This window comes from Neohortaea acidophila (genome assembly GCF_010093505.1).
Source record: "Neohortaea acidophila strain CBS 113389 unplaced genomic scaffold BDY17scaffold_5, whole genome shotgun sequence".
In the NCBI taxonomy this organism is placed as follows: Eukaryota; Fungi; Ascomycota; class Dothideomycetes; order Mycosphaerellales; family Teratosphaeriaceae; genus Neohortaea; species Neohortaea acidophila.
In genome coordinates this window covers 913488-934526 of record NW_022985514.1, presented here as the reverse complement: position 1 = coordinate 934526, position 21039 = coordinate 913488, and the positions used below count along the sequence as shown (strand labels likewise).

Below are 21039 nucleotides of genomic sequence, written 5' to 3'. Positions count from 1 at the left end.
TGGCATGGGCTTGATGCCGCCGGATTCGGGGAAGAGCAGCGTCAGTGGAGCGGTACTTTGGTCAACTCACACCCACCAGCCCACGAAGGTACTGGCCCAGCGTCATAAACCGTGTACTGCAATTGGCTTCATGCACGTTGTGGGCCAAGCGCTGCTTCCCAGTCGAAGAGAGGTGTCGAAGAGGCTCGGTGCCGGCGAGACCATAAATTCGAGGAGCATAGCGACTTTTGAACCGTCTACATCGCCATGTGGGCCCCTTGCAAGCTTTCCGAATGTATGTTGGCTAGGAATCGTGCCTAAGGAGCGGGTGGGAAGTCGAGTCAATGCCAATATCGATGTAAGTAAACTACAAAGTCAGCCGTCAGCGCACTATCCTTCACAAAGCACTACATCATTGTCCTGCAAGTCTTCACTTGCACTCCGTCGTTGTGGATGAGATGCGGGAACAAACATGAACGCAGTCATCATTTGCTTGCCGGCGCCCCTAGTTGCTTCAGACATGCCGTGTGAGGTGAGGTCGGCATTTCTGCCATGTGATTTCCCCGGTCGCACTCTCCCCCGTGTTCGTTCCTGCCTTCTACGTCAACCTCAATGAAACAGATGGTCTGTGCGCTGCTGCCTGCAGCCCTTTCAAGTTGCAGACACGCACCGAATTTCAACCTTTCTTCTTCCGCTGCCACCACTGAAAAGTTCCTCTCACAGTGGCAACAGAACACCGTTCTCCGTGCATTGCACTACTGCGTACTCGGACGAGTCCAGTCTTCAAACCATACCGTGTTGATGTGATTCGGCGTGCTCGTCTTCTGTCGCGCACGTTTCTAGCTGAGCCGGGTGGCAGTGGCCCTCCTAGCTAACCTCAGCGATGTCCCGCAACACCGAGATCCCACCCGTCCTGGGCAATCATGCTACATCAGCCGACAGTCTACTGACGGAGCACGCGGGTGAAGCTAAACTAATGGGCCTGCTGGTCAAGTTGGACCTTGTCCAGTCTGTCATGGACCGCACCTTCGATGAAATTCTCGCCGCGCCATCCACCACAACCCCCCAAAGCACCCCCCAGAGCACTCCCCAGAGCACCCCGCAGGAGAAGTCTGCGCGCGCAGAATCACTGTACCAAGGCTGTACCTACCTCTCCCAACTCCAACATCGTGCAGCCCAAAGCATCGATGATGTCAACGAAGAGGATTTCCTTCTTCTATGGCTCACTGTCGAGCCAGAGGGTCGCTTGGGAAAAGCCAGGCTACGCTCACCGCTCGAGCGATACAGAACGGCAAAGGCAGTGAGGACGTCTGATCCACAGAGTTTCTTCGCACGAGCAGATAACGCAAGAGCCGAGGTGAATCTGAGCACATTCTGGAACACATCCTTTTCACAGTGGCTTCTCCGAACAAAGCATAATACGATAGCGCGGATCCGCTCAGACCTTGTCGAGTGCTTACACGAGGAGCTTCACGCAGGCACGTCGGAGGCTGAAATCTTGCTGCACCACTACCCTTTCAAATTCGCCGCAAAGTCCAGGCAGACCGTGAGATCCGACGATGAAATGGACGATCCAGAAGACGAGGCGCGTTTCTTCGCGAGAGAAGAAGCGCAGCGCAAGAGACGAGAACAAGTCCGAGACAAACAACACCCAAGCTCCTCCTCCCCGCCACGTTTCTCGACATCTTCCTACCAACAAGTACAGTCCATGAGCTCAGGGAAGAGGAAGGCTGATGCCGTGAGTGATGAAGAAGGTCAGGATAACCAACCGCAGTACTCCAGAGATGAGACAATGGATGCATTCTACGGAAGAGTGAACGGTTTCGGGCATGACTTCCCTCACCCCCCAAAGAAAGGCAAGCCGGGCGAGTACCACGACTACCGCAGGCAGTACTACAGCGTCTTCCCTTGTGCGGTGCGTCTTGACGATGGGGCTGCCACCGAACCGAACATTGAACTTGCAAGTGGACGCGAATTGGAAGATCGCCACCGCCAGACTGTGTTGTCACTCTGCATGCATTCACTCCTCCCCGGCATACGAGTCGACTTCTTTGCAGACAACACAAGCCGAGACGCACATCAGCAGTTCTCCATCTCCGCAGAAGCGTGTGCTGAGTTTGGCGTTGAGATGGTGAAGTACGGCGAAGACAAGCCACGCTTTCAGGACTTGCAGAGCCAATGGGGTATCGCGTTTTCCATGGAAAGGAAAGTTTGGGAGAAGCACCCTGACACTGCAGAGTCAAGACTTCAGGAGTTGACCTTGGTCGAAATCGATCTCAAGTTGAGGGCGGACCGAGCTGCAGTCTGCACACGCCGCGTGCAAGGCAGTCTCCCTTTGGTACTCACCCCGGAGGCGTTTTCTGCGGCTCGTCGCATTCGAATCATTCTGCTGGTGCAATACTTTCAGTCTCGGGAATTGTGGTTCTGGTTCCAAAAGCTGCTTCACCGCACTAGACGAGACTCGACAATATATCGTGCCTTCTGGCTGTACGACCGCAGACCGGACGAGACGGTAACTTCACGCGCCTGCCGTTCGCCTGTAGCGCATTTGCCGCTGTTGCCTCATACATACCGCGAGCAACGGGCTTCATCGTCTGATGATCAGCAATTCAAGGGTGCAACTATTACGGACATTACGGTCGACGCAGCGTGCGGACCTTGCATTACCGACTTCATCCATCTCACCGACTTCCTGACAATAGGCATCAAACGCGAGATGCAGCTGATCGAAACGCAACTGCAGTATCTCAGCAGACTCGTCCACGACGCAATGATCGAGAAATTGCCTACGTCTGCCTTTGCAAACGCCCCGCCCGCTTATCGGTTGCATATTACGCCCAGCTCGGAACTCGACAAGTCCCAGCTCCCGCCCGTAAACTCCAATCTCGACTTCTCTTTCAAGTTCAGCCCTCGAGGAGTGCACGGCCCATCTCCTGCCGGACCGATGCTGAAATGTCAATGGCAAGGCCAGATAATCGAGGATCCAGAGGCCGGCGGCGACAAGATTGTTCTACTGTTCAGTCTCCCCGAACAGATTGACCGCAGAATGTGGCTTGACCTATGGTCTACAAGTGACGATGCCTTCGCTCGACACCTAGCTGTCCAGATATCGCCAAAATTGAGCCATCACAACCTACAGCGCCAGATTGAAGCATTGAACTGGGGTCAGAGCACAACCATTCAGGATGCAATCAACGTCCGAAAGTTCCATCCCTGTCTACTCTTCGTGCAATACCGGCACAAGCCCGCGTTCCGAGAAAACTTCATGTCCCAGTTCTCGCAGTGTGACGACATATCTGCGGCCGAAAGGGCGAACATCTTGGCTCTTGTCGAGGCTATTACAGCCACATTGAACGAGGAGCAGATGGCATGCGTCGACGCCTTCCTGAACAACCTCCCCGAGGGATTTGGCCAGTTAACGGGGCCTCCAGGTACGGGCAAGTCGTACGTGCTGAGCGTTTGCGTGGTACTCTCCCTTCTTCTCAATTTGACGCCTGGGCCAAAGGTTGCAGTCGTGTGCAAGAGCAATGATGCTATCGACAGCATGCTCGACAAAGTAATCGAGATACTGGAGAAATTCTCGCTGAGCGGCCGTTTCAATCTGGTGCGTCTACAGTGCAGCTCGATGGAGCGTTGCCTCCGCGAGCAAACCCGCTTCGGTCTGGCGCAGGTCAATGTTCGACATGCAGATAGAGCTCTGGCAAGAGTAGCCCAACAACTGGCTCATTCGACGGATGTGGACGAGACACATAAGCTCCACAAACTCAGGCAGTGGCAATTGATGCTTCAAGCTGAGGGGCGCACCATGGTAACACCAGGTGTGAATGATTTCAAAAGCTACGAGGAAGCCGCAAAGACAGCGGAGAACTGGGTGTTGGAGAACTGCGACGGTGTATTCGCCACTTGCGACACTGCGTCTGGACTGTACGCGTCAAAGCGATTCCACGGTGCTGAAAGTGCTATCTTTGACGAGGTCTCGCTCATGACCATCCCAGAATTCGTCGTGGGCCTATCGGGAAACAAGAAGTGCAGACGTGTGCTCACAGCTGGTGATGGCGATCAACTGGCTCCATCTCCGCGATCAACCCACAGCATGAACGAAGCCGCTACGATCTACCAAATGTCTCTCTACAGCACCGAATATGTTCACCTCTTCCCAGATCAGCATTTCCGACTGTTGCAGAACTACCGCAATCAACCCCTCGCCATCGAGCTGGCCAACAGAATCACGACTCGAGTCGGCAACGAAGCTCTTCGATCCGCTCCAAATCAGCCCGCCAACTCTATTCTCAAAGACCTCGCTTTCCACAAGGGCGACCTATGCCTGAACCCGAAGTTGGCCGCCTTGTTCAATCTGTGGGATCCGATCGAGCAGCCCGTAATCTTCTTGCACGTCAATGGGGACGCGACGGAGCATCAGGCGAGAGCGAAGAGTGGGGATAAGCTTGTCTACGAAGGGAGGCAACGCACAGATGGAAAAGTCGATCATTTGGAGTTCCCTGTTCCGCAGAAAATGAATCGAGTGCACACCACTGGCGTCGAAGCCATCACTCAGCTGGTGAAAACATTTGCGTCCGCTGGAGTTGACCTCAAACGAATCGCAGTCATCTCCATGTATCGATTCGACGCCCAAGAAATAAAGCAACGCACGGGACTCGAAGCAACGACGGTGGACAAATACCAAGGCAGCGAGAATGACATTGTCATACTGCATCTAGTTTCGATGGCCGATAATGCTCTGCTCTACGTCGCTCACAAGAACCGTCTGAATGTGGCAGTCACTCGTTCCCGGGGTGCCTTGATCATCGTTGGCAATCAAATTGAGCTCGAGAGAGCTTGCCGTATGAGACCGGCCAGGACGGCCACTCTGAAACAGATCAGTGAATTTGTGACGGAGAGGAAACTAATCTTTTGCTGCACCGAGGAAGACAGGCTTGAGAAAGAGCACCAGGAGATGAGCATCAAGTTTCGCAAAGACACCACGAGGATGCGGAGGCAAGACATGGCAGGGGTTAAGCCACCTAACCACAACAAGCCGCGCGAGCGCCAGCAGCCGCCAAAGCACGATGCTACCCCCGCTTACAACAATGCGCGCAAGCGCGATCAGCACCTTCATACACCTGTGTCTGTCCCTAGCTTCGGTGCATTTCCGTTCACCTTTTCCTCCACCGTCGGTACTCATGGACCTAAGTCAAGCTCTGGTGCAACCTCGACAGTCGCATTCCACGGAAAACCTCGCCGTGAAGGCCCTACTTCAGTGCCTGCGGAGAAGCCAGATTCCAATGCAATGGAAATTGATCGAGTCGATGAAGTCGCTGGTCAAATGGATTATGGTGGGGATCGAATGGACGAAGTCGCTGGTCAAGTGGATGATCGTGGTGATCGAATGGATGGAGTCAGAGATTCGCGTGCGGCAGTGACGTCTACGGCAAAGCCGCAGGTGTCCGTGGCGCCAAGTCGGTCCGTGTATGAGGACGAGGTTGACTGGAGTGACGGGTCCCTAGAATAGTGAGAGGGGAGGGTCTGGCGATTAAAGGTGATGCAACGGGGTTTCAGTATCTTAGGTAGACAGTGAGCCTTGCTCTCCGTGAATGATGCTTCTGTGTGTGCAACTCCCAACAGCTCCAACCCACCTTTTACTCATGACGCGAATGTATCCAATCTTGTAGTCTTTCGATGGCTCTAGGGATTTGACGGTTGCGAAGTGAATTAACAAGGCCCGGGGAGAGTGGACCCTTAACTCAATTTGCTGCGGAGAGAGTCCCCTGGTCCCGGGCGCGGCGATGAGGTGCCATGACCTTCAAAGCCTCAAGGCTGCACCGGTACGAAAGCCGGCAAAATCGACCAAAGTGATTCCTCTACTGAGTGCTCTACTGGCCTAGGTGCTTTTGAAGAAGAGGCGGCCAGACTGCAACCAGTAGTGTCAAGTATCAAAGTTCGAAGCTCATCTCCTGGCTGCTTTGATGCACTGGAGAAGCCGACGACGCCTACTCCGACACCGACGAGACCGTGTTCAAAGTCAAGAATAGGTGTAAGCGCGTGCGCCAGTCCGAGGGCTACGAGCCCGAAAAGATCGTGGAGCTGGAAGAGGCCCCGCGCACGCCGGGAGGCTCGACTGCACCACTGGCCCTAAACCTGCGCGGTACAATGAGGAGGACTAGAATGCCAGTGAACAGACGGTGTCTCTGCTGCAGGCCACGGAAATCCATAGCGGCTACGATGCGCTGAAATTGCTGGCCGAGGCGGCGCGGAAGGGCTCGAGAGAGTCCGGCCTGCGGCCTGGCCTGACCGGCCTCTCGCCATCTTCCCTCCCCTCCGCTACTAGACCGATGATGGAGAGGCCTAGGAGCATGACTAACGGCCCGATGGCGCTGTATGTGCCTTTCATCATATTCTAGTCTCTAAGCTGACACTCCGCAGACTACAGAATGTCCCAATATGGAAGACACCTATCAATCCCACCAGTCACGCCAGCGATCCCATCGACACGGCAGCCTACAACTCTGCGCTGAAAGCCTAGGAGCGCTTCCGTTTCGTACAGGCGGGCAGACTGATGCCGCAACGTCGCCCGCCGGTATAGACGGTCAAGCGCAGCCAGTCGAATCCGCCGGTGCATTGAACGCGCGAGACACACCCAAAAGCGCTGCTGAACCACGTCACTCGTCCCGAAAGTCTCATCAGCTCAAGAAATAAGTGGCCACTCCAACAACACCGTCCCCTTCACAGATCTCCGACGAGATGGCAGAATTACCACCACACCTCAGATGCGGGATCGCCAAGCTGCCGCCGGATCTCAGACGCCTCGCAATCCGTGAATTCGAGTCGAAGCAGTTGAGCAGGGAGACTCCCGCAGCTATTCGGAGCCAAGCACCTCCCACGACACAACAACAGCCCCCGATGAGAACGAGGCAGAAGAAGAGAAATGACACCCGGGCCACGCCGTCGGATCAACTTCACGCAACTCAAAAGGTGTACCGAAGCTGAGCATTGACGTTCCCGCCACTGTTGAGACCGAAGCACCTCTTGCTGCCCGAGACCAGCCGTCAAAGAGCAAGGGGCATTGCAAGAGAAACGACAAGCAGGCCACAACATCAGAACAGTCGGCTCGTTACTTCAGAGCCGTGCCGAAGCCGACAATTGACGTCCCCACAAATACTAAGACCGAAGCACCTTTCGCTGCTCAAGGCCAGCCGCTTAAGAGCAAGAGGCAATCGTGAGAGAAATGACAAGCAGGCCACAGCATCAGATCACTCAGCTCATCACCTCAGAGCCGTGCCGAAGCCGACGATTAACGTTCCCACAAATACTAAGACCGAAGCACCTCTCGCTGCTCGAGACCAGCCGCCGAAGAGCAATGGGCAATCGTGAGAGAAATGACAAGCACGCCACAGAATCGGATCACTCGTCTCGTTACCCAAGAGCCGTGCCAAAGCCGGAAATGGACATTCCCGGAACTACTAAGACTAAAGCACCCCCCTAGACACGAATCGCCAGATCACTACGGGAATGGAGTTTAGCTGGGGAGGGTGAGAATGGTCAGGTATCCAAGGACTGCTGTGGTTCAGGCTGTTGCCAAACTGGCGTTGCATTGCTTCTGCTTTTCAACGAGAGATACCCCAGATAGTTCTGAAACAGATTGAGTCGCATTCATATCCCAGTGTTGTAGATGTAGTGTTGCTGTAGGTCAAGTCGTAGAGAATCGATTACAGAGCCAGCCGGCGACCATATGGCAGCATCCCGAGGCGTGTTGTGTTATCAGACTGACATCGCCGTTCCAAGAAGCAGACCCTCATCATCCGCTGCCGTCCTGAGAGCAGACGGTGAGGCGAAGCCATTTTGTCCTGCTTCTGGCGAAGCCCACGCTCAGCACGGACGGCCATCCGACGATTCTCACCGCCGTGATAGAGTACGAAGGTGCTGAGAATCGTGCAAGCATGCTGGAAGTCACCCTTTTCAGTGAGATGGTCTTGGACGCCCAGCCGGTAAGGAGTAGCTGACCATCCTCCATACGTCAGGCTCCACACAGTCTGGACATATCTGGCCAGCACCGACGTCGTCTCGTGACCACTGTTTCAGTGGAGCAAGTGGATGTGATGTTTCGCTGGATGTCAGTGCGAGTGTGGGGAGAGTGGACCCTCAAACTCAATTTGGTGCGGGGAAGTGCCCCGGGCGTGGTGGCCGTCAAAACCCCAAGGTACCTACGTATCTTCTTCTTTCCTCACACTTTTCTCAACACCACACACGCAACCACACGTACGCAAACTAACCCCCAAACCACAGACCGGCAAAATGAGTGCAATCTACGAGGGACCTGAGGGCTCTGCCGAGCCCGTCAAGGTTCTCATCACGCTGCACGAGGGCATGGATGCCATGGATGTCGTGGGCCCATTGGAGGTCTTTAGCTGGGCTCGCCACGATAAGAAGAACCCTGGTATGCCTGGCAATGAAGTAATGTGTACTCGACCATGCATCCACTGACATCCCGCACAGAGACCAAGGCATTCACCGTCTCCTTTGCAGCGGCCGAAGAGCACACCGTCTCCGCCCAGGGTGCCTCCTTCCGCGCTCACATGACCTTCGACGAAGCCATGAAGCGCCTGCCTGAGGTCGACCTGCTCGTCATCCCCGGTGGCGGTACCGAGAAGATCCTCAAGTCCAAGGCGCAGCCGCTCGCGCTCATCAAAAAGTTTGCGGAGGTGCAGCTGAAAGATCCGGGCCGAGAACGCACTTTGATGTCGGTCTGCACCGGCTCCTTCTTCCTGGCCGAGGCGGGTGTGTTGAGTGGCCTCAGCGCCACCACCCACCCCGACTTCATCACCAAGCTGGAGATCCTCTGCTCCAATGTCACCCTGCGTGACATGGCGGACCGCTGCGATGTGGTCGAGCAGCGCTATGTGGTCAACAACCTGCGCTTCGATCTCGGCGAGAATGAGGATGAGAACCCATACATCATGACTCGCAAGGAGTTGAAGGAGGCCAAGCGCCGCAAGAGCTCGCTTGTCAGCCCGCCCTCGCCCATCGAGGAGCGCTCGAATGGAACTGACGGCGCCCGACGCCCGAGCGGCGCTCGCAAGGGCAGCATGAGCTGGAAGGCGAGCAACACCCGCCGCGAGAGCGTGCTCAAGCGCTCCAACCTTCGCCTCGGCGGACTGCGTGTCTTGTCCACCAGCGGCGTCACCTCGGGCATCGATGGTGCTCTCTACATGGTCGGTGCCATGGTCAGCGACGATGCGGCCGAGGAGGTGGCTCGCGTGATGTGCCACAAATGGATCAAGGGCATGGTGGTAGATGGAACTGATGTTTAAGCGTAGGCGCTGGCGGCGCTCGGATTACGGGGGCAATGAAGGATTACACCACACCATTTGGAGTGGATGGGGAAGGATTTGTAGGGCTTTGATTGAGGAGTATGTAGACGACTTGTCTCGAATAGATCCGCAGCGTACAACACTCTCCAGACCGTCAAATCTCCTGCGCACGTGACTCGGCGAAAGATTCGCGGGAAAGGGCCAAAGCGGTCTAGACCGCAGCTGATTGGTTGTCTTCGCGTCCTTGCAACATCACATCCGCAATATCCGCACCCTCGTCACGCTCACCATCTGTGCCAGCCCAGCTCATCGTCTCACCATGTCTGCGGAGGAGGGTAACGGGAAACGGTCGCTCAGTCCTACCTCCCAGCTCGAAGGCAGCCCTCGTCTGGGAAGGCAAAGGTCGCGTGCGGCGTGCGCGCCGTGCAGACATCGCAAACGCAAATGGTTTGTCAGACATTCATCTACCTTGGCCTTGTCCCTGCGCTAGTCTGCTGATGATGGTCAAAGTGATGGACGCATGCCGTGCGGCACGTGTGTGCGCTACGAATACAACTGCGAATACACTTCTGCCAAACGCGGATCATACGTTCCTGTCGACCATGCCTCGTCAGAAGCACTTCCCCCGCGGCCAGTGGTTGTGGCGACAGAGTCGGGCCATGTCAAAAGACAACCGCACCCTCTGACAGCTCCAGGCGCTCGATTCCACCATCGCGGCATCCTGGATCCGACAAAGACTCGTTTCGTCAGGGCGAATTCGGCCATCGCATTCCCTCGTATCTTAGGCATGGACCTCGAAGCCGAGAGTATCCCGCGTCTGCACTCGTTCGCTTGGCACCTCGGCCTTCGAGCAGAGCCGCAGGAAGAAGTCACGCCAGTCACCAGCTTGATGACGTGGCCGGAAATGCAGCAGCTAGCAGAGATCTACTTTCGCATCGTTCGAGTCGAGATTGGACTTCTAGACGAGGCTGAGTTCATGATCGCGGCCTCGACCAGATTTGCAAATCCACAGGGACAAGATGACTTTGATGTTGTCATTTTTGGAGTTGCAGCATTGGGATCCTTCTTCGCCCCCACGCCACATCCCCGAGAGAATCAGTTCGTTGCGAGTAGTTGTACCCAACTACATGAAAGAACGTTATCACGCTCGGTGACGATCAACAGCGTGGCCGGCTGGATTCTTCGAACGCTCTATTTGCGACTGACTGGCCGTCCTCACGCCTCGTGGGTCTCCAGCTGTATCACTTTGCATCAGGTTGAAGCCAGCGGTCTGCACAAAGAATTGCAATCCATTGCCGTCGTCTATCCCGCGATGCCCACCACGGACAACAAGCTGGTGCAATCGAGAAGAAAGCTGTTCTGGATAGCCAAGGCCTTAAACGTACTTCTGGGGTTTGAGTACGGTCGTTCAAAGGTGCACTTTGAAGTGGTGACAACGAAGAAATTTGCCCCCGACAACACCTCACATGCCCATCTGATCGTTGAACTGGCCGAGATTTTACCGAGCGACTTTGTCGACCCTGAGCAAGAGCCTGATCCCCCGGCGGCACTCACCTCTGCTTTGACGACGATTGAGGAAATGCAATCAGATTCGCCGTGGATCAACTTGTTACGAGCGGACGTGGCATTCGGCATCTACCGTCGCCTCTGGCTGATGAGCCTCACGGATGCGAAAGATCGTGCGGAATCAGTAATGTGCATCGGCAAGGCCGGACTGAAAGCCTCGTCGCAGCTCCTCTCCACTCGAACACCATGGTGGAATGTGTTGAGCACCACCTTCCAATTTCTCTGCGTCGTCATCGCCATCGACACGCCCAAGAGCCTCGGGCTCGTTGCGGGCATCGTCGAACAGCTGCGTCACATTGCGCAGGTATACGACACGCACATGGTGCGCGAAGCATACAACCAGGCTTTATCGCTAGCGCACATGTCACGAGTGCGGAAAGAGCGAGAGCTCCAAGCGCTGAGTGCGGTTAATCTGTTGACGCCGTTTGAAGACCCGCCGACCCAGGCTAGCTCGGGCAACATGCCGGACCTGGCGAATATCGACTGGTCGGCGATGGAGATGCCGTTCGATTGGGACATTATGTTGAATCCGAATCTGGTTGTTTCGAGTCAGCAGGGGCAGTTTGGGCCGGTTGCTACATTCCCTGACCAGCTGGGTTTGGACGGGCGGGCGCGATGACAATGAGATTGGCGCGGGCGGTGTGTTGTACAATTAATAGCTTGGAATGAGTGTAGACTTGTATAGATCTCGGTCTTGTCATCTGCACGATTGAACAGTCGTAGCCTTGTCTCGAACACCCCGATCCCATCCAGGCGCCTGCACGGACCAAGAGAGAGACCCTTTGCGGCGCCAACGCGCTCCCCGCAAACACCTATCAGCTGTCCCCGCTGCTTACACTCTGCGACAACTGTTCATCCTGCATCCCCCATCCTCCTCCTATCCCGTCCAATCCATCATCAATATGAGCGGCAAAGACGACGACAGTCACCCAAGCGACCTCGACAAATGGCTCAACGCGCAACGCGGCGAGATCGACCAACTCCGACGCCAGTTTCAAGACAGCTTAGATAAAGAGCTCCGGAGCTGGAGAGGAGATGACAACGACACCCCATCATCTTCCAAAGGCCCCTTTGAACGCTTCAAGAGCTTCGTCGACTCCAACGTCTCCACCTTCTCCGAAGGTTTCAAGAACTTTCCTTCCAACATCGCCGAGCTGAAGGAGAGGATGCAGCAGGAGCGGGAAGCCCGGCGGCAAGAGGAGGCTGACGTCTGGCGACGATGGACGGGTAGTAACGACTCTCCTGATCATATTCGATTGCAGGTTGAGCGGGCGAATGCCGAGGAACGCAAGGCTGTGGAGGCGGACACACGCTTGCTACTCCGCACGGCGTACGAGCGGAATCGGAATGTGCCGCCGGAGAAGATTGCGGCGCTGTACAAGGACAGCAACTGGGACTTTGGAGCGTTGGACGCGTTCACCACGCCCATGCTGTCCATGGGAGGCGCGTGCTACTACAAAACCGAAACGGTCGACAATCTCCCCTCGACTGCAAGGTGGGGCTGGCCGAGCCCGAAGCCGCAGTGGTTGAGTGTGGACTGGTTCAAGAGGAGTCCCTACTCTCCTGTGCGGCTGGAAGCTGATCCTCTCGCGGGGGAGAAGTGGCGCGCGGCTTTTGAAGATTTGCTCTGCGCCACGCTGGACAAACCGATGATGTCTGGTGAGAGGGTAGGACAGCGGTCGCCGTATGGCAAGCCTCAGTCGACCTACTACGGACCCGGCCTGGATTGGATGCTGAGTCTCCAATGTCGTGGCATTCTCCCTCCCCAACTGCCCAACTTGTACAAGTCGGTCTCGCTATTCGATGGATTCGATGTACTCAACCGGCCTCGAACGAGGGAATTCATGCACGACATGGATCAGGTGACGGCGGGGGATAAGCTTGCTCGCATGTACCCTCTTGTCCAGCGAGATGTTCAGCTGCTCATGGACGAGGTGGCGATTAAATCGTGCCCGGAAACGCAAGCCGAGCCACTGAAGATTCTACAGTCACCATGGCGCGTCCCAGACACCGAGCAAGATCTATACGACGAGATGCCGCCGTACACCGATTTGGTACCGATGCCAGCAGCGAGCAATTACACCTCTCCCTTCGTTGGCTACGATGACGCGAAGACAGATGTTGGACCCAGGGCAATAGCCCTCCGTGACGCCATCACTGCGAACGACCTCGACGCGGCCTCGAACATGCTAAAACAGCACGTCGACGAGAATGGGCAAGTGGAGGATTTAGTGTATGAAGCCATCTCTTCCGCTCAGACCGATAGTCTGGCTTGGATGCAAGCATTGGACCAGGCTGTTGTGAGAAGTGGAATAACCGACAGGGATCCACGTTGGCAGAGGCAGATGGAAAAGCTATCCTCCCCAGCGGACGAGATGTGGGAGTCACGGCCGCCCATGGCCACTCCCATATCGCAAGGCGAGCGCAAGGAGAAGCCGGATATCCTCTCGCAGCTCACCACCACGCACACTACCCGGATGCCTGATGGCACGGTGATCACCAAGGTGGTGCTTAAGCAAAGGTTCGCCGATGGCTCGGAGGAGACGCAGGAGAGCGTGCAGGAGAGTCGGGAGCAGGCTCGGCCGTCGAAGCCACTTGAGGAGAAGGCGGCTGGGCAGCAGCAGCAAGAGCCAGTCAGGAAGAAGGGATGGTTCTGGAATTGATAAGCGACTCTGGTGGCCTTTGGATTCGACGATGGCCGCATTTGCGGAATGATGATTGGGGGCGATGCACGGATTTGGCGTTTGGGACGGCCTCTCATGAATACCCACTCATTCCTACGTCGTGACGACAGTCGATAGCGCACTTGAACTCTCCTCAATTTGGCAATGCCTGAACACTTGATGTCATGCTGCCTGCTCTGCCAAGTACGTCTGCTCCGAACTCGCATTCTCCGCGAGACTGCAGGTCCTGTTTGTCTGCTCCACGGCCGCAGTCCCCGGCGAGACTCAGCCGTTGTGCTACAATCAAGCGTTGGCTTATTCTCTGCCAATAACGGAGATCGCTGCGTGATGGTGCAGTCTGATTGGGTGGTAATGAGGCATCATCGGAATAGCAGGCGCAGAGCTTCTTCTCTGGCGTCAAAGGCCCGTGTCCGAAGAGTGTGCAAACACGTGTTCGGGTCACCACGGAGAGCACTGTGTCGGGATCCGACCTGGCTTCTCGTGCACCATTTTCGTCTCGTATGCATCGGAACCAGATGTCGTAGAACGTAGGAACAAGGCTAAAGGTTTTACGCGGGCCAGACCAGCGCGCAGCTTGCAGCGATGCGGCGATGCATGGGACTGGTCAAGAGACCCGTTCTGGATTCTTCGGGATGCCCATGTTCGAGAGTGAGATTCCAAGGTTCCCAAACGGACACAGAAACGGTGAGGTTGTGTTCTTAAGACATGCCGTTGCTTGCCACGCGCCAAGGCCAACGGGCGGAGAGGCTTGTTTCCGATGCCAATCTATCTTTGGCCGCCGACTGACGACACGCTCTCCTTCCCCCGACGAGATCGAGTCTGTAACGCGGCAGGTCTTAGTAAGATGCAATAGCGGCGTCCATTACCGATGTGGTCCGACTTTCCCTTGCGGCGAGCGGCCACGATCCACGACTGTCTGACCCAGACAGGACAGTTCCCCGTCGATTCAGCCGATTGCCGATATGTGGTGAATGCTCCGTCCACGTCAAAGCCCGACTAATCTCCCGCCAAGGACTGCGCTGGCTCGACTCGCAGCGGAGGATCGACTTCCTCGCCGCCAATACTACACAGCATGCTCAGCCTTTGCGACACCTTAGCAGGTCCACTTAAGACTTCTCCGATGCACGGCAATCCTCGATATCGCCAATACCGTCCAGTCTGCTCGTGAAAGTGGGTTTCTATCGGACTTGGAGTCGGTGAGGGAGGTGAAGCTGCGGTTTCATTGGTATGCCATCGTCCGAGACACGATATCTGTCTGGCGTGCGTCAGACGACCATCACGCTCGTTGGGATCTGTATAAAACTGCCTCTTTCATTCGTTCTTTCGTTTCTTCTTCATCGAACAGCTTTCTACTTGCCATTGCTCCAAAGACTCACGCTCCAAAGCATCCTCTCACTTCAAAATCCCTACTTCATTACCCTCGCTCAATTCAACAGAATGCACTCCTCTCTCAAGTTCGCCGCTCTCTTCCTTCTGGGCTTTGGTAGCCTGGCGACTGCTAGCCCCCCTCAGACGCCGCCTGCATACGGAGGCCAAACAACAACTCCGACAACCACATCCAAGGGCGGATGGCACACTTCGTCGACCTGCTCTGTCGAGACTGTGACGTCTACCGTCTGGACGACCGAAGTCATCACTACGTATGCTGGGCCGCGACTCACTAAGTCCTCCTGTACTCTTCGCTGACATTCGATACTATACCGATAGTCCTCGTCCTCGCACATGGACCAGCATCACCGTCGTCTCGAAGCCATACACGACTCAAGTCATCACCCCTGTTCCATGTAAGCGTTCCTCCAATGGAAACAATTAGCCTTTTGCTTACGGCCTCATGCAGACACCACGGTCATCACGTTGGCGAGCACACGACGGAGAACGTCCCGACGACCCAAGTCACAGTCATCACATCGTCGAGGGTTGGATATTCGACTTCTGTCAAGGTTCGTCCACACTCCACCCAGTAGTCCTGTGGCAGATACTAACAGTACTTCTTCACCAGTCGTCAGTCTCCACGAGCTACAAGACGACTGTGCAGACGATTGAAGTGTAAGTGGCCCTTCAAGATATGCTTAACAACCTCAAGATCAAGCGCTTACAACATCTGTCATCCACAGCACCTCCACCCAAACCGTCACCATCCCAACCACGCAATACGAGACCATCACTTCCACCAGCACGGGCCATGAAGTCGTTTGGACCACAGTGCCAGAGTGTACGTTACACACCAACTGCCCTCAAAGCATCATACTGACAACGCGGCCAGCCAAAACGGTGACTCTCACCAGCACCAGCACGGAGGAGAAGACGCTCACGTCTGCCTTTACATCTACTGAGACCGGGGTGTACACTTCTGAGTGCACGGAGACGGTGCCGACCAGCAAGGTCGAGACGTCTACCAAGTCGGTTTGCTCGACTATGAGCGGCTGGTGGTAGATTAGACGTTGGTGGAGGGGGAGAAGGAGTGGAAGGACATATGATGAGACAAAACGATATGAACGGATGGAGTTTGACGAACAAGGCTTTTGCCTGTTCCAAGGTACTCATAAGTAATCTCTGACCGAATACGCTCCTTAATCGACAATGTGGTCCTGACCATTGGTATCTCAAACGAAATGGTATACACCTCACTTCTTCCCCCGCTGATCCGACTTCTTCTTATCCTTCTTCTTCTTCTGTGCATTCGCCTCCCTGCCCTTGGTACTCCTACTCGACATCTGCCCCCCCACCTTCTGCCGCAGATACTGCCTAACCACACCATCCAAATTGCCCATATCGTGCTTCGGCTTCCGCATATAATACAACTTCGCGCGCCTCGCCCGCCGCTCCTTGCGCTGCACAATCTCAATGCCCTCGACATTCGGACTGTACACCTTCACCCACATCTCCACGCCTACTCGCGTGAGCTGGTTGCGCAGCAGAACCGCGGTGTCGATGGGGGAATTGCGTTGTCGGATATTGATACAGGCGCCTGCGAAGGGCTCGCCGTTCTTCAGCCGCACGAGCAGGACGTCGCCGGGTTTGACGTTGTCGGGGTTGCTGGCGGCGAAGAGGCGGGTGCGGGCGCCGGTGGGGTCGAGGACGGCGAGTTGGTCTTGGGTGACTTTTTGGATTGGATCGGGGCAGAGTTTGATGGTGGAGCGCGGGGGTTGGAAGACGCGGATTCTCTTGAGGCCGGGCTCGAATCCTGGGTGGGTGGTTAGGGATGGACAGCGTGGATGTTTCGCGATGGACACTGCACTCACTGTTCTGTTTTATTGCCTGGGAGGGTCTGAAGCCTGCGGCCGGCAATGGGTATTTGGTTTGAAGGGATGGGTAGAGGGCGTCTGTCGCGGGCACGGCGTAGCGTCGCCGCTGGTCGCATTCGAGTCGACATTGTCGCAAGGCATGCTTCAGATGCGCCAACGGCCGGACCGAAGAGGTATGGGCGGACATCTCTGCGCGAGGCGTTGATGCGAAGGCCGGGGTGAAGTTTGATGGGATGGAGGAAATCTGGCGGAGCTCCATTCGGAGGTGGCCAACACTTTTGGCCGGCAGTCTTTCCAGGAGCTCTGAAAAATATACGCCGCGGGAGATGTCCATCATCTTCGAAACAATCAACCATGGCCTCACTCTGCATGCGATGTGCCCTTCGGCGGCGCCTTCAAGAGGTGTCGAGTACACGCACGTCTGCCCGCCGGACATTCTCCTCGTCGCCGGCGAAGCGAAAAGGACCTCTACCGCAGTTCACTCCCACCTCCCAACCCGAACTCGACGGCATCCTCACTTCCCTCCGCGAAAAGATCCTCATCCCCGCCGCCCTGGGCAACCGCGAGCGGAACCTCATCTTCAAAGACAAACACGCGACTGCGCTGCGGGAGAATCCGGAGTTTGTCACGATTGGCGACGAGGATGTGCAGCTGCAACACATTGACCGCACGAAAGACGTACCGAGCTTGCGGAGAGAGATCCTGCCCAAGGCCATCGAGATGATGGCAAATGGGGAGAGCGAGGACTGGAATAATCTGCCTGCGCTGCTCACGGGACTGAAGAAGGCGAAGCGGACGCCGGAGTACAAGGTCACGGGCAAGATTGCGAGAAAGGCGATCGAAGCGGGGGAGTTCAAGGTCATATTACGGTGTCTTCAGAAGCCTGAGTCGACGCAGATGACGTTGCGGAAACCCGAGGTGCTGTACAATGTCATCTATGCGCTGCGCAAGACGGCGCAAGACGAGCAGTGGAGTGAGGCGGCGACGTCAAAAGCTATCAGAGATGCACACACCGTCACCATGTTGCTGGAAGACGCAGAGCACGGAAGTGGTAGTGAGCTGAGAGAGCATGATCCTCGTACAAGGCCGGATATTCTGGCCGTATACCTCGAGCTGGCTGCGGTGTATGCGGTGAAGCACCAGGAGGGCAAGGATGTGGATGGGAAGGTGAAGGCGTATGCGGAGCGAGTGCTGTTCAATATGGCCGCACTGGAAGCGAAAGGGAGCACGGAACTCTACTCGCGCGTGAAGGTATGTGGTTGTTATGCGGCGATAGTCATTGTGGCACGTGACTGACTTTTATGCTTCAGCCTTCTTCATCCACACCAGCCTCAACCGGGCCACAACGAGAGATGATGCGAGGGATTCCAGTGTATCACGGATTGCGCCTTGCTATGCATGTCCTAGGGAACGAGATGCCCAATGCGCAGTTGGCACACCGGGTGGTGTCCGCGTGGGAGACGGGGCTTAGCGCGATGGCAGACGGCTTAAGAGCGCATGCGACGGAGAAGGCGGGAGGCAAGCATCGCTGGCCGAAAAGCGGCACGTATGGATGGACGGCGCTGAGGGCATGGAGGAGTTGCTTGCCCATCGACAAATGAGCGGCCACCTTCCGTACCTATTCCGTCGATGCCGACGCACCAGCAAAGGCAATGCATTTGCCCATCGAGGCCGGGGGACATTATCATGGCATTGATTGCGCGCGGCCGAGTGGGTACTTGTGGCCCGAAACCTTCCCCATCCCACCCTCCACCCTGTTCTCGACTCTCCGCATTCATTTCACTAATAAATGACCAAGCTGGCGAGTGGGCGGCACTACGCTGGATAGCTGGTGTTCTGGTGCGCGAACGGCGGAAACGAGTCATTTTCCGGCGGAGCTATCGCGAGCTAGCAAGGCTAGCCTGCCGGACCCGAAGCAGCGTGGGGTGGCAGGCGGCGTCATCCTCCATCCAGCCAATGGCATGCCCGCAGTGCCTGACTTAAACCCTAGCCTTCCACGAGCAATCAATGTAACATCGACATCTATCCACGGCGCCCGCGTGCCGCCAAACTACTTTTACGATGGGGAAGAGGGCGGGGTTGGAAAGGAATAAAAGGCAGCCTGGCCGGTGCCTGCTCTGCCCTGCTCCTTCCTTCGTCGCTCGTCGCTTGTGCATCAAGCCTACATATCTCTCCATCATCACCCATCGAAGCTCTGAAACATGAGGTCATTCGCCGTTGTGGCCTTAACGGCCGTGCTCGCCTCGGCCGCTCCGTTGTCCGACGCCGACTGCAAGTATGCGGTCAAGGAGACGCATCCCGTGCCCGGCAGCTTCGCAAGAGTCGGAGACGCGCCGCAGGACCATCTCATCCGCCTGAGCGTCGGCCTGAAGCAGTCCAACTTTGAGCAACTCGAGCGCGAGCTGTTCGAAGTCTCCGACCCTTCGCACCCGCGCTACGGCCAGCATCTGTCGCAAGACGATGTCACCCAGCTCGTCAAGCCGTCCGAGGAATCCCTGGAGCTGGTGAAGGAATGGATCCATCAGCACGTCCATCCCGACGCCGTCGAGCACTCCTCCGCCAGCGACTTCTTGACCTTCACCCTGCCCGTCGCCTCCATCGAGAAGATGCTCGACACCAAGTACTCCACCTACCGCCACCGCGACGGCTTCGAACTCGTCCGCACCCCGCAGTGGAGCCTCCCCCTCCATCTTCACGAGCACATTTCCACCATCCAGCCCACCAACGCCTTCATGAGACCCTTTGGCCAGGCCAAGCTGTACCGCACATCAGGCGGTACTCGAGCCCTCGAGCTTACGCAGGACGGCTCGGCAGACGCCGACTCCAAGTCGTCGGACATTTCAAAGTCCTGCCATGCAGAGAACGTCACCCCGCACTGTCTTCGCCTCCTCTACGGAACGTGAGTGCCGACTTCCACTCCCCAATTTCTGTCCTCTTTCTAACTCCTCGTTCTCAGTTCTCATTATAAGCCCAAGGCCGGAGCCAAGGCCCAGATTGCGCTCAATGACTTCCTCGGCGAAATCAACAACCGCTCCGACGCCAGGCTCTTCCTCGAACGCTTCCGCCCCAAGGCCGTCGGCGCCGCCGAGGCGTTCAAACAGATCAGTGTCAATGGCGGTAACACCCAGCAGACCCCCGAAAACGCAACACAGCTGAAGCAAGAAATCGGTATCGAGGGCAACTTGGATGTGCAGACCATCATCGGCCAGACCTACCCCATGAACGTCACCGCTTACTCCACCGGCGGCAACGCCCCGTACATTCCGGACTCTCTGGAGCCGCCGAATGATCCCCAGAATGAGCCGTACATGATCTGGCTGAACTACATTCTCGCCCAATCCGACATCCCCTGGCAAGTCATCTCCAACAGCTACGCAGATGACGAGGACACCGTGCCTCCATCCTACGCCCAGTCCGTCTGCGCAGGCTTCGCCCAGTTGGGAGCCCGCGGTGTCTCCGTCTTCTTTGGCAGTGGTGATGCCGGTGTCGAGGGCGTCCAGGTCGGTGGCAATTGCACCCTCAACACCAACCCCAACAAGAAGCAATTCGTGCCGTGCTTCCCGGGCAGCTGTCCCTATGTGACCACTATTGGCTGTGAGTACCACCCCGTGTAGCCTGCCTTCCGTGTAGATGGAGAACTGACTCCTCGCAGCGACCAGCGGCTTCAGCCCCGAGAGAGTGGCATACGACCCTGCCAATGGCTTCCGTCCCGGCGGTGGCTTCAGCAATTACTTCGGCCAGCCGTCTTGGCAGAAGACCGCGGTTGAGAGCTACCTCAACATCATCGGCAACGCCAACAAGGGCCTCTTCAACACCTCCGGCCGCGCGTATCCCGATCTTGCCGCCTACGGTGTGGTGCGTATCCCATCCAACCACTCCCCGCACTGTCCCTACTTCCTGCTAACACGCTGATTGCAGAACTTCACCATCGCCTGGAACGGCTCATTTATCCCCGTTGACGGCACTTCGTGCTCCACCCCGACCGCCGCAAGCATCTTCGCTCTCGTGAACGACGCTCGCATCGCCGCGGGCAAGTCCTCCTTGGGCTGGCTGAACCCCTTCATCTACTCGACTGCCAACAAGGCCTTCACCGACATCACCATTGGTGAGACGCAAGGCTGCAACACGACGGGCTTCACGGCGCAGAAGGGCTGGGACGCTGCTTCCGGCTGGGGCACGCCGAAGTTCAAGGAGTTGCTTGAGGCGGCGGGTGTTGGATCGTCGTGGAATTATTGAGGAGGTGGTGCTCACCGTGGTGGG

General features: G+C 56.4%; 8 protein-coding genes across 8 annotated transcripts; 7 read left to right on the top strand and 1 right to left on the bottom strand.

The window, feature by feature from the left end:
- Positions 1 to 862: 862 nt before the first annotated feature.
- BDY17DRAFT_353528 (uncharacterized protein) lies at positions 863 to 5675 on the top strand (the record flags this gene model as incomplete). The annotated part of the gene is made up of 1 exon (XM_033738236.1): positions 863 to 5675. The coding sequence occupies one exon, from the start codon at positions 863 to 865 to the stop codon at positions 5486 to 5488; it is 4626 nt and encodes a 1541-aa protein (XP_033589881.1). The 3' UTR covers positions 5489 to 5675.
- Positions 5676 to 8166: 2491 nt separating this feature from the next.
- BDY17DRAFT_297195 (putative amidotransferase-domain-containing protein) lies at positions 8167 to 9564 on the top strand. The gene is made up of 2 exons (XM_033733567.1): positions 8167 to 8410; positions 8470 to 9564. Exons 1-2 carry the CDS (start codon positions 8269 to 8271, stop codon positions 9282 to 9284), a joined length of 957 nt encoding a protein of 318 aa, XP_033589880.1. The 5' UTR covers positions 8167 to 8268; the 3' UTR covers positions 9285 to 9564.
- Position 9565: 1 nt separating this feature from the next.
- On the top strand, positions 9566 to 11559 carry BDY17DRAFT_297193 (uncharacterized protein). Its single transcript, XM_033733566.1, has 2 exons — positions 9566 to 9731; positions 9795 to 11559. The coding sequence occupies exons 1-2, from the start codon at positions 9604 to 9606 to the stop codon at positions 11467 to 11469; spliced, it is 1803 nt and encodes a 600-aa protein (XP_033589879.1). The 5' UTR covers positions 9566 to 9603; the 3' UTR covers positions 11470 to 11559.
- A 136-nt stretch (positions 11560 to 11695) lies between these two features.
- Positions 11696 to 13679, top strand: BDY17DRAFT_297192 (uncharacterized protein). Its single transcript, XM_033733565.1, has one exon. The coding sequence runs from the start codon at positions 11753 to 11755 to the stop codon at positions 13511 to 13513; it is 1761 nt and encodes a 586-aa protein (XP_033589878.1). The 5' UTR covers positions 11696 to 11752; the 3' UTR covers positions 13514 to 13679.
- Positions 13680 to 14348: 669 nt separating this feature from the next.
- BDY17DRAFT_345915 (uncharacterized protein) lies at positions 14349 to 16035 on the top strand. The gene is made up of 5 exons (XM_033738087.1): positions 14349 to 15174; positions 15242 to 15318; positions 15372 to 15474; positions 15534 to 15746; positions 15798 to 16035. The coding sequence occupies exons 1-4, from the start codon at positions 14762 to 14764 to the stop codon at positions 15718 to 15720; spliced, it is 780 nt and encodes a 259-aa protein (XP_033589877.1). The 5' UTR covers positions 14349 to 14761; the 3' UTR covers positions 15721 to 15746; positions 15798 to 16035.
- On the bottom strand, positions 16036 to 17005 carry BDY17DRAFT_265773 (translation protein SH3-like domain-containing protein). The gene is made up of 2 exons (XM_033731898.1): positions 16777 to 17005; positions 16036 to 16718 (listed from the first exon to the last, which is right to left on the bottom strand). Exons 1-2 carry the CDS (start codon positions 16964 to 16966, stop codon positions 16159 to 16161), a joined length of 750 nt encoding a protein of 249 aa, XP_033589876.1. The 5' UTR covers positions 16967 to 17005; the 3' UTR covers positions 16036 to 16158.
- Positions 17006 to 17133: 128 nt separating this feature from the next.
- Positions 17134 to 18812, top strand: BDY17DRAFT_334371 (uncharacterized protein; the record flags this gene model as incomplete). Its single annotated transcript, XM_033737915.1, has 2 exons — positions 17134 to 18034; positions 18109 to 18812. The coding sequence occupies 2 exons, from the start codon at positions 17134 to 17136 to the stop codon at positions 18378 to 18380; spliced, it is 1173 nt and encodes a 390-aa protein (XP_033589875.1). The 3' UTR covers positions 18381 to 18812.
- Positions 18813 to 18980: 168 nt separating this feature from the next.
- BDY17DRAFT_324054 (peptidase S8/S53 domain-containing protein) lies at positions 18981 to 21015 on the top strand (the record flags this gene model as incomplete). Its single annotated transcript, XM_033737123.1, has 4 exons — positions 18981 to 19678; positions 19736 to 20373; positions 20432 to 20634; positions 20698 to 21015. The coding sequence occupies 4 exons, from the start codon at positions 18981 to 18983 to the stop codon at positions 21013 to 21015; spliced, it is 1857 nt and encodes a 618-aa protein (XP_033589874.1).
- Between the last annotated feature and the right edge of the window lie 24 nt (positions 21016 to 21039).